Source organism: Arachis stenosperma, chromosome 8, assembly GCF_014773155.1.
Source record: "Arachis stenosperma cultivar V10309 chromosome 8, arast.V10309.gnm1.PFL2, whole genome shotgun sequence".
Lineage (NCBI taxonomy): Eukaryota > Viridiplantae > Streptophyta > Magnoliopsida > Fabales > Fabaceae > Arachis > Arachis stenosperma.
Genome location: NC_080384.1, coordinates 24,747,541 through 24,759,820, shown reverse-complemented (window position 1 = coordinate 24,759,820; position 12,280 = coordinate 24,747,541). Strand labels below are relative to the sequence as shown.

At 30.0% G+C, this 12,280-nt stretch overlaps 2 protein-coding genes across 2 annotated transcripts; both read left to right on the top strand.

The window, feature by feature from the left end:
* The first annotated feature begins 1,573 nt into the window (after positions 1–1,573).
* Positions 1,574–2,505, top strand: LOC130945228 (mitochondrial import inner membrane translocase subunit TIM23-1-like). Its single transcript, XM_057873955.1, has one exon. It carries the CDS (start codon positions 1,677–1,679, stop codon positions 2,244–2,246), a length of 570 nt encoding a protein of 189 aa, XP_057729938.1. The 5' UTR covers positions 1,574–1,676; the 3' UTR covers positions 2,247–2,505.
* A 107-nt stretch (positions 2,506–2,612) lies between these two features.
* On the top strand, positions 2,613–6,906 carry LOC130945227 (seed linoleate 9S-lipoxygenase-2-like). The gene is made up of 9 exons (XM_057873954.1): positions 2,613–3,588; positions 3,759–4,045; positions 4,116–4,356; positions 4,439–4,756; positions 4,846–4,931; positions 5,026–5,127; positions 5,212–5,516; positions 5,600–5,863; positions 5,939–6,906. Exons 2-9 carry the CDS (start codon positions 3,875–3,877, stop codon positions 6,576–6,578), a joined length of 2,127 nt encoding a protein of 708 aa, XP_057729937.1. The 5' UTR covers positions 2,613–3,588; positions 3,759–3,874; the 3' UTR covers positions 6,579–6,906.
* Positions 6,907–12,280: the final 5,374 nt, after the last annotated feature.

Genomic DNA, 12,280 nt, shown 5'->3' with positions numbered 1-12,280 from the left:
TTTTTCAAATGATATTTATTAAAAATCAATTTTTTGACCTAACCATTTTTTGTTTCATCATTCGCATCAAAATTTAAGATTTAATTAGAGTGAGACCAGTGTTATGTGCAAATTTATAAATTAATTATACTATTTTACAAAATATTTTTTTAATTTATTTATTTATAAAAAACATAGATTTTTTACCAATAGTGTTATATAACATGAATGTTTAACCATCTCAAAAAATATAGTCACGTTCATACATTTATTCAATTGGAATTTTATACATGACTATATTTAACAACTATTAATGGATGAATAAAGCGGTTCATGCTTTAAAGATGCTATATAAAATATAAATCAATTATTTTAAATAAAATATAATTTGCAAGACATACCAATAGTATGAAATAGTTGTTCAAATAATAATAAATAGATAAAATATGATCTCAACATATAAATATTCAATAACCAAAGTTCCTTGATAACCTAAATCAGTGTATCTTCGTATCTAATTATTTATTATATAATCCAAAAGAAAAAAAATAGTTTGAAAGTGTGTATGATTTTTTAGATTGTAAAACATTATAATCAATTATTTTAGGTTTAATTACTCTGTTGGTCCTTATAATTTCGTGAAATTTTTAATTAGGTCTTTATACTTTTTTTTTAATTAAATCCCTGCACTAATTTTTTTCAATTAAGTCCCTCTTAGTAGTAATTGGTTTAATTTTATAAGGATTCAACTAAAAAAATTGGTATAGGAACCTAAATAAAAAGAAAAAAAAAAGTGTAGAGACCCAACTAAAAAAAATTTTGGGTACAAAGACTCAATTAAAAAGAAAAAAAAGTATAAAAACTTAATTAAAAATTTTGCAAAACTATAGAAACCAATAGAGTAATTAAACTATTATTTTACTTAACAATCATTGACCAAGTAATAATTGGAATAGAGAAAGCATATTGCTTTCACTATTTCAATGAATTTTGTTAAAAACAATCGATTATTTTATCTATTAAATCTGTATTTAGGATAAGCAATATTCTTTTTAACATTATATTAATATATATAAATATCTTTTATTAAATAATTTATTTTTAATTAATTTATTTTAATTTTAATTATAAATTCACTTATTATTAAATTAATTATATTTTTATTTAATAATAAAAATATATTCACTTATTCTTTTTATAATTATATAATATCTATTAATATTATTTTTAATAAATATTTGTAGTATATAATAGTATAATAGATATAAATTAATTAATAAATTATTAAAATTTAAAAATAATAGTTATTTAAATATAATAACAAAATAAAAATATTTATGATATAATAAAATTAACAAAATACTTATTATTCATATTTCAGTTATTTTAGAATAGATAGATATTATTAAAATAATAATAAAAATATATATTTTAAATTTTAATTTTTAATTTTTGATTATTTTTAATAGTAAAAATAATTCTTCAGGAATCACATGTCCGGTTTGAAATCGACTAAGGTCCTAAACTCTAACCCAAAACCCAAACCGACTTAACTAAACCGAACACGCCGCCATAGCGGTTGATTAGGCATTAAAACGCAAAGCTTGAAAATAAGGTATCGTTGCTCTTTCAAAATCCTCTTTTCACCGTTTCTCTCAGCTCCGAAACCCTAACCCTAGAGTCCGGAAGCCTCTGTTATGGCGTACCAGGCCCCCGATAATGAACTGGACACCGATTCCAAGAAAGAAATCCGCCTCTACAACCCATACAAGGACCTCGGGATTCCAAATCAAAACCTCTACCATCTCCCATCTTCGCCGGAGTACCTCTTCATCGAGGAGGCTGAACGTAAGCGTCGATCCTGGGGTGAGAACCTCACCTTCTACACTGGCTGCGGTTACCTCGGTGGCGCCGTCGGCGGCGGCGCTAGAGGCCTAGTAGACGGCGTCAAATCCTTCGAGGCTGGCGACACGCTCAAGCTCCGGATCAACCGTATTCTGAACTCTTCCGGCCACACTGGACGTACTTGGGGGAACCGTCTCGGCATCATAGGGTTGCTCTATTCCGGGATTGAGAGCGCAATGATGGAGACGAGAGACACCGACGACGTGTGGAACAGCGTGGTGGCGGGACTCAGCACCGGAGCGCTGTATAGGATTTCGGGAGGCGTGAGATCTGCAGCCGTGGCCGGCGCAGTTGGAGTAGTGGTGGCCGGAACTGTCGTGACGGTTAAGCAGGCTTTCAAACGCTACGCACATCTTGCGTGAGCCTTTAAATTTTTTATCTTTATTTCATTTTGGGTTGCTTCTATCAATTTTGAGCGGTTAATTATTGAGATATATTCATATTTAAAAAAAAAACATAGATGATTACAGCAAAATGTGAGCTGCAGCGGAGTTGCTGTTGAAAGACTGATATTCTGAGTTTAATTTTTTTCAGCTTGATTAATAGCTAAGGCTAACCATATAATTTGTCGAATCATCTCTAATGAATAATATGGACGGCTGTAGAACTGGATTTTATATATACAGTATTTTAAAGAGAAAATAATGTCAGCACATTTAGTATTTTGCAGAACTTCAATATCCTTTTAATGTGATATTGTGCCTGAGTTTGGTCATCCATCTACAGATTCTATCTTATATCTAACTCTGTTAGATGTTTGAGCTCATGATTTGAGTGGTGCTAACTATTTTTGTGCGGCACTTGGAGAGCTCATGTGTATTACTTTGTTAGTTGAACAAGTTTTCAGCTCAAACCGAAGCAATAAAAGTATTAACCAATGTCTTTGTAGATGATTGTTGTGGGTTCTGATGGATGGTTATACCTCTTATATATTGCTTCCTAAGTGCCTAGTAGCAGCACTCGGGAATTTTTTGTTTGCATGTATATGCTCTATATCTTGTGTCGGCAGTTTGGTTTCTGTTCATCTTCTTGCTATTTCATGATATTTGGTTGTTTCTGTTCATCCTCTTGCTAGTTCATGATATTTGGTTCTTATTCTATCAGTTTGAATTCCAAAAATTTGTGTATAAAGGAAAGTCCGTTTCCCATTTTCTCGGATTATCCTGAACCTTAGACCCAAGTTAGTTTGCCAGTTTTGTTTTAGCAGGTTCGTGCCAGTTTTGTTTTAGCAGGTTCGTGCATAAACTTGGGGAAGTGTTTTCTTTTTTCTTTGATATTATGGTATATATGGTCATGTTTCCTTGTAGCTTAGAAAGTAATCACAACGTTGGTTAATTATTAACAAATATTAGCAAAGACACAAGAAGAAGAAGGTGAAAAATGTATTGTGTATATTTTCCATTGCTATTCTTAAATTCTTGTCATATATATATATATACAAAGGAATTTTACCTACAGCTCGTCGTATCTATCAAATCTTCCAAAATGCAAGAATTCTTAATAGAATGATATTTACACTATGAGTCACTAATTCTAGAAGAATGTAAAATAACGTTGACACCTTTACTGATGTTGCTGCCACCGCCAACATCGGAGGCCTCATTGGCACCGGCATCAACGTCACTGGCTCCACCATTGACACCCTCACCGCCTTCTTAGGCCGCAGTGTCTCCCTCCAGCTCATCAGTTCTACTCAATCCGATGGTAATAATCAATAATGAGAAACTCTTGAGACCTAGCAATTTTTTAAAAAATATGAGTGTAAACTATATTGTTTTATGCGTATAAATTTTGGTAAATATAAGAGTAAATTATATGCAAAATTTTTGTAAATATTTGCTGATTATATAACATTGTTCATCATTCTGATACAGAGAATGGCAACGGAAAAGTTGTAAAGGATACATTTCTGGAAGGTATTATTGCGTCGTTACCAACCTTAGGAGCTGGAGAATCTGCATTCAGCATTCATTTTGAATGGGACGATAACATGGGAATCCCTGGTGCATTTTACATCAAGAACTATATGCAAGTTGAGTTTTTCCTCAAGACCTTAACTCTTGAAGATGTTCCAAACCAAGGAACCATCCATTTTGTTTGCGACTCTTGGGTTTACAACTCTAAACTCTACAAATCCCCACGCATTTTCTTCTCCAACAAGGTACCTATCTATTTAATCATCAATTGTCAAATTAATTCTTGAACTAATGTAGATAAATTCTGGGGTGCAGCCATATCTTCCAAGTGAAACACCAGCTCCACTTGTTAAGTACAGAGAAGAAGACCTGAAAAATTTAAGAGGTGATGGAAAAGGAGAGCGTCATGAGCATGAAAGAATTTATGATTATGATGTCTACAATGATTTGGGGAATCCGGATCGGAACGAAAACCATGCTCGCCCCATTCTTGGAGGTTCTACCACTTTACCTTACCCTCGCAGGGGAAGAACTGGTAGATATCCTGCAAGAAATGGTTGGTATTATTCTTATTCTTGTTATGCATTTTGCTTTTGATTCAAATTTTAATGCCCTGCAATTTGTTAATTACTTAACAGATCCTAACAGCGAGAAACCAGGGGATGTTTATGTTCCTAGAGATGAAAACTTTGGACACTTGAAATCTTCGGACTTTCTTGCAAATTCAATAAAGTTTTTGACTCGGTTTGTGCTGCCAGCTTTTGAATCTGTGTTTGATATGAATTTGACCCCAAATGAGTTTGATAGCTTCCAAGATGTTCGTGATCTTTATGAAGGCGGAATTAGGCTACCTACGGAAGTAATTAGCACAATTAGCCCCTTACCTGTCATCAAAGAACTCTTCCGTACCGATGGCGAACAAGTCCTCAAGTTTCCACCACCTCACGTCATTCAAGGTCATAAATCAATGTATCTGTGAGAAAATCTCAAGCTTTTGTTGAAGTAATACTTGTTTTTTCTTATCTTTTTGTTGTTGAATGAGTAGTGAATAAATCTGCATGGATGACTGATGAAGAATTCGCAAGAGAAATGATTGCTGGTGTAAATCCTTGCATGATTCGTAGTCTTCAAGTAAGTTATTGAGTTGATGGTAATTGTAAGGAAGGTAACATTAACAATCTTTTTTATCTTCACTCACATAGTATCCTCTTATATAACATGGTAGGAGTTTCCTCCGAAAAGCAATTTGGATCCCACAATCTATGGTGATCAAAACAGTAAGATAACTGCAGAAGTTCTTGATCTTGAAGGGTGCTCACTAGAAGAGGTGAATATATAGTTGTAGTTACAATATATTTGTTCTATTAATGCGAATCAAAGTGATTAAAATCAATTTTAACTTATGCAACAGGCAATTAATGGTCGGAGACTATTTATATTAGATTACCATGATGTGTTCATGCCATATTTGAGGCGAATAAATGATACCTATGCAAAGGCATATGCCACTAGGACTATCCTTTTTCTGAAAGAGGATGGAACACTGAAGCCAGTGGCCATTGAATTAAGCTTGCCACATCCTGATGGAGATGAATCAGGTGCTACCAGTAAAGTTATCTTACCTGCAAAGGATGGTGTTGAAAGCACAATTTGGCTACTAGCCAAAGCTTATGTCATAGTAAATGACTCATGCTACCATCAACTCATGAGCCATTGGTATAAACTAAAATTTTGTCATATTTCAATCACCAAAATATAATGTCCTAATTTTTCTTTTGCTTTTGTGTGTGAGTTTATAGGTTGAATACTCATGCAGTTATTGAGCCATTTGTGATAGCAACAAACAGACAGCTAAATGTGATTCACCCAATTTATAAACTTTTATCTCCACACTACCGTGACACTATGAACATCAATGCACTTGCTAGGCAGAATCTGATTAATTCTGATGGCATAATAGAAAGAACCTTCTTGCCCTCCAAGTTTTCTCTGGAGATGTCTTCAGCTGTTTATAAGAACTGGGTTTTCACTGATCAAGCACTACCTGCTGATCTCATCAAGCGGTAATATAAAACTCTTCATTCTATTATAAACATGAACTGATCTTAGTAACATGTTTTATATTTTGGATGATTTAGAGGAATGGCAGTGGAGGATTCATCTTCTCCTTATGGAATTTGTCTTGTAATAGAGGACTACCCTTATGCTGTTGATGGACTAGAGATATGGTTTGCCATTAAGGAATGGGTTCAAGATTATGTCTCATTGTACTATCCAACAGACAATGATCTCAAAATAGATCCTGAACTCCAAAATTGGTGGAAAGAAGCTGTTGAGGTAGGTCATGGTGATTTGAAAGATAAGCCATGGTGGCCAAAGATGCAGACAGTTGAAGAGTTAGTTGAATCATGCACAACCATAATATGGACCGCGTCGGCGCTCCATGCAGCCGTTAATTTTGGACAGTATCCATATGGAGGGCTTATACTGAACCGTCCAACACTTAGCAGAAGATTGCTTCCTGAACAAGGCACTGCAGAGTATGAAGAGATGGTGAAGAGTCACCAAAAGGCTTATCTGAGAACAATTACACCGAAATTAGAGACTCTTATTGACCTTACAACCATAGAAATCTTATCAAAACATGCTTCTGATGAGGTGTATCTTGGAGAGATGGATAATCCACATTGGACATTTGATTCAAGAGCATTACAAGCATTTCAGAGATTTGGGAACAAACTGAATGAGATTAAGGAGAAGCTAACACAGAAGAACTAAGATGGGAGACTGAGTAATAGAATTGGGCCAGTTGAATTGCCATACACTCTGCTTCATCCTACTAGCAATGAAGGGTTGACTTTTAGCGGAGTTCCAAACAGCATCTCTATCTAAATGCAGGGAATAATATAATGAATTAATAATGTGTGGTTTCTTAGCTTTTTCAAGTCTTATATATCATGTGTATTAGTAATGTGCTACATTATATTTGAATAATGTGCTTCTGGTTTTCACTTTTCAAATAATAGCAAGAGATGACAGTTGTGTGTGTGGAAAATTTTGTCATGTTTATGAGTTAGGACTTCCATCCGAAAAACTCCTACTATATGAATATGAAATCTAAATGTGATGATATATATTTTTTACTGCTAAGTTGCTAAATATCCCTTATGGAACTTGTGAAACAACAATGAACATAATTGATCATATTAAAACTGTAGATAATACAGGATAGATAGATGGGAAGTTCTTTGGTGGCTAAGAATATAGTGGTCAAGAATAATCAAATTTTGACTGACGTATGTAAAAAGGACAAGTGGCAACAATAATAATTATGAATGATTCTATTAGGTGAGTGAATGTTGTATCTGTAATTACATTTTCAAAAAAATCCTTCATGTATATGAGCTTTATATGTAGTTGGATAAAGACAAATATTAAATAATTGCTATTTTTTTTTTAAATTAATCTAATATAAGGTGTTTTCTAATTCTTTTTAACAAAATATTTTTTTAAATAATTATTAAATTTTTTTTAATTTATTATTTAATTAGACAAAATATATTTCGAAAATATTTTTTTCAAATAATTATTAAAGTTTTTTTAAAATTTATTATTTAATTAAATAAAATGTATTTCGAAAATAAAAATTTCATTAAAATGATGAGAGTAGTTTTAATGATTACGTACATAATTATTATTTACTATTAATTGAAAAATATTAGCTAAGTATTTGTATTATATATTTTAAATTACAAAATAGATAAATATAAAATATGCGTAAACAATTTTTTATTAAATATACCACATGTTGTTAAGAAATTGTTTTACAATTATTCACGTTATTTTATTAAACTATGCTACTATTTTTATTAGAAAAATGTTAAGGGATTATTAAAATTTTTTTTAGCTATCATTTAACTATAGACTCAATTCCTTTAATCTAGTTTCTTTAATCTAGTAATCCAACAACATACTCTATCTCATATTTTTAAATATTGATAACTAAATAATGACCAAAAATAATAAATTTTGATAATGCTTTAGTATTCCTCTTCTTATTATTTTAGTCTAAAAATTGAAAAAATCCAAAAGTAGAATTAAAATTTTAAACAAAATAAAGAAAATTAAACCTTTTTTATTTTTTCGACAAAATAAAATAGTTAGAGGTAGATGAAGCAATAAAATTTATTAGTTTAATGAATAATTTATTTTTATTTCTTTTTCTTTTTTGGACTTGGTTCAAGGTCCACAAAAACAAACCTCACCTAAAGAATTGTTAAGCTTTGACTGGTCTATGAATTATATAAGAGTATAAATTTATAAAATCTCTAAATTTTATAAGAAAATATTATCACTTTGAATAAAATTAACTATTAAACAATATCGTTGATATTACCATAGTTATTTTTTTTTGTTCTTGGTATTATTGATATTATTATTATTAAAAGATAAAATTTTTGGAGATTATTAATTTTTAGTTCTTTTGGCCATTTTTTTGGTCAATATAAATACTAAATTATCTTTAATAGTTAAATTTTATTAATTTATGTGTTTAAACTCTGAAAAATTTGGATGCAAGTGATAATGATTCATGTGTGCAAAACTTTAGTAAACATAGGTGCAAACTATATGCTTATTGTGTATAGTTTCTCTGTAAATATGAGTATAAATTATTATCGGTTAAGTGCTAGCCAAAAATAATAATACTTGTTAGTCATGTAGCATTATTCTTATTAAAAATATTCATAATAGTTTTTTTAATAAGATTTACTTTTTCACTTTGTCAATCCACTAAATCTGATTTCTATAAATCATAAATTCATAATGTCATACTTTCAAAAATTGACTTAAATAAACTAGTTAAAAATTATTCATACTAGATTGTCTTAAAATTAAGTGCATTGTTAATTTTTGTTGTCCTCTCAATATTTATATAAGTGTGGTCCTTATACAAGATTTTAAAGAAACAAATATAATATAAAACTTGTAAAATTACCACAACTTGTGAAGTAAATTTGTTAATTTTTATCAATTTTTATGCCTTTTTGATATTTTAATTTATTATTTTTTATTTAACTAAAAATTCTTAATTTTTTAATTAGTATATCCATGATTATGCATATTATTTGCTAATTCTAAAACTATAAGTTTCAAAATTAAAGAATAAATGGACATTGACGAACACAAAACGTAAAAATAAGAAACAAAAAGAATCACTCGTATTTTCTTAGGATATCTATGTAAAATTATAAAAAAAAATATTTTAATTCTAGTTGTGTATAAAATATTTTTGTATTTATATTACCAAGAATAAATCTAGGATTTTTAATATGGAGGAATCGAATTATTAACTTTTTTATAGATTTTTTTCGTTACATATAAAAGCAATTTAGGAATAATATATAGTTATTGAATTTATTTTATTCAGATATATAAAAGAAATATATGTTATAAATTCTTTTTGGTAATTATATTTTTTATATGACAATTACATAAGAGAGACAATAATATTAATAATATATTATTATATTATAAAATACCAAAAATTTATAGTGTATTTAGTTAAAAGATTATTAATTCAAATTAATTGAAAACAAATCAAAAGTTATTAATTACTTGAAAGTCATAGTATTTTTATAAAATATAAGATAAGTACGAATATTAAAATAAGAGGATAGTTGGAATTAAATATGTTGAAATAAAAAAATATATAAATTTTTTTTGTTTTAAGAATGTAAAATTAGAAGAAAATTGAATATTTTTTTCAAAATAAGAACATATAAGATACACAATTTAATTAGCAAAATATAATTCTATAAGTAGTTACTAATATTTTATATAATAATATAAATATTAAATATGTTAATATTAAAAGAACAAACAATTTTTTTTAATAAATATAGAGATAAATATATAAAAATTAATTTGAACTTAACAAAAATTTGAGTGTATGATATTAAATTTGTTAAGTAAAAAAATTAGAAAACTAAATAATTAAGTTATAAATCCATCGTATAATAAAAAATAACACATATAAAATTATTAAATTATATAATATTTTTTATTTTCTTAGACATATATTCCATATATGTAGACATAGTTCTTTAAAATTTAAGGAGTAGATAAAGTCACTACTAATTCTACATATTACAATAAAAAATAAAAAAAATTTAAAAATTAATAAAAACTGAAATTTAAATTTTGTATTTAATTTCAAACTAAAAAAAAAGTGTTTCTACAAACATATAATTTTAAACCATAAATTTTATTTTCGAAAAAAATAACCTATATATAGGTAGATAGAGAAGCCAAAGAAATGATATATCGATCAAAACTTAAGCAATTCAAATTATATAAAACACTTTAATCACTTCAAAAGCATTATTATTATCTAGCTATTTCTTAGTACATACATAGATAGTACACAGATAGTGGGTATATATAGTACTAATGTAACCAATGATTGAGGCTCCCAAGTCCCAAACAATGATCAGAAAATATTAATGTACTCATGATCGATGAATATTGAATAGTATGTAGATATAGATAGTAAATGAATAGTTCCAAATTCAAAATGCATGATGTGCACCGCATCCATCAGCCACATATATATAAACTCGTGTCATGCATATAAATAACATGCATGTTGTACTAACTACTAAGCTATATCGTGCAATTATTATGGCAATTCATCAACTTAAGGATACGTGTAAGGTTTACGTATATGCATATCTGCATGTTTCTATTGGCAATTTGGCATGATTTTTTCTATTACTTTACATTTTTTAGACAAATAATTTTATGATATAATATTAAAATTTTATAATTAAAATATTTAATTTTTATTTTTTTTATTTATAATAAAAATTAATATAAAAAACTTATATAAAATTTATACAAGTAATAGCATATTAAAATCATAATAGTTACGTGTTTCTCTGGTAACGTATAGTATGATGAGAAGAATTTATATATCTGGCTCTTGAGGAGTTACGTTGAACAGAGTACACATACTTAATTTTCAATCAACTGGCTGGTGTATATATAATTTAGATTCTTTAAATTAAATTGAGAAGATTAATAAAATAAAAAATAAAAAATTAATTATCATTAAATTTATAGTTTTTATCATATATATGTGCATTTTATTATTTTAATTTAAGAATAATTTATTATTTATTTTATTATTTTATTAATTTTTTCCCTTAGCTGAAAATTTGCTTCAAATAAAGTAGTAATCGTCCTCTGCTGAACTTTCCACTTCATTTGACCCAAACTTATTGAAAGCCTAGAAAATGTTTTCTTCATATCCAATATAGAATCCAATTTTAATTTGTAGAGACACCTACTCTACCACTAAATTTTAATATGATCATAGTTTAATAACTCAAACTCTTTGTAATACCTACAAACTCATTTTTTAATGAAAAAATTAAAATACTCATATATATCATACGGCGGCCCCAAAAAGATTTTCTTATAGGGTTTTGTGTTTTATTATTAATAAAGTTTCAAATAGTAATTGTTACGATGGGTAACCGGAGATTAGTCCAATGGATGGCGTTCGGCGGCCCAAGTGTATGATGGAGGAGGATTCCGTGTGGGTCCGCAACTCGGGAGGCTCCGTCCGACTTGTGCTCGCGTGTGAATGGGGGGTGGTACCTGCAAAGACACTCCGATGCCTAAGTTAGCAAGGGTGTGAGCAGGTCTTAGAGAGTATTGGACTTAGGAATACCGTGTGTCAGTGTACTTATAGTGGTGAGCCAATAACCACCGTTGGAGTAGTGCCGTATCTTTAGGATAATAACCGTCCCACTATCTTAGGGAGGTTAAGATATGGCTTTAGGAAGTGGTTAGAGAGATTTTAGGGGCGGTTACTCATTTGAATGGGTGTTTACCTGCCAGCTAATCTCACAACCGACTTCTTCGTACCAAGTCGGGGTGGACACCGACCTCTTGAGTGGAGGTGGGTGCTTTGCTAGGCTTAATCTAATGGATCAGGCCTTTCGATTGGACCTGGGCCCTTAACATTGGGCCAGGGTATGAACAGTGCCCCTACTTGAGCCCAAATCTTTTTAAAGTTTGGGTTCAAGTATTCAACTCGGGTTCGTAGTCGACTTGTTTGAAAGAATACGGATGGTGAGAACCGACGTGATTTTCGCGACTTTTGGTTTCTGACAGTTACGTCAATTCAAGCGTCGTGTCCGTTGAGGGATCATTCAGGGATTGAGGACTTTGGTAACGGTGCAGTCGCATTAATGACTGCCTCGTTTTTACCATTATGCCCCTTAGCCTATTTATAAATACTTTCCCTCTCTTTCCATTTTCCGTTTCTGCAATCTTTCAAACTTCTCCTTATCCTGTTTGTGTTGCATTCTTGTGTTTGAAGACTTCAGTTCTCTCCAACCTTCATTTTCGGCTAAAGGTTAGTTCTGCTTTTCCCATGTCATTTTTGTTTGCATGTTTTGTTTGGCGAGTAG

What these genes read in the sequence shown, in the direction of transcription:
- LOC130945228 (XM_057873955.1), top strand. Translation starts at nt 1,677, where the DNA reads ATGGCGTACCAGGCCCCCGATAATGAACTGGACACCGATTCCAAGAAA.
- LOC130945227 (XM_057873954.1), top strand. Translation starts at nt 3,875, where the DNA reads ATGGGAATCCCTGGTGCATTTTACATCAAGAACTATATGCAAGTTGAG. An exon ending in GCATTTTCTTCTCCAACAAG is followed by an intron (nt 4,046 to 4,115) that starts GTACCTATCTAT and finishes TCTGGGGTGCAG; the next exon opens with CCATATCTTCCAAGTGAAAC. An exon ending in GCATGATTCGTAGTCTTCAA is followed by an intron (nt 4,932 to 5,025) that starts GTAAGTTATTGA and finishes ATAACATGGTAG; the next exon opens with GAGTTTCCTCCGAAAAGCAA.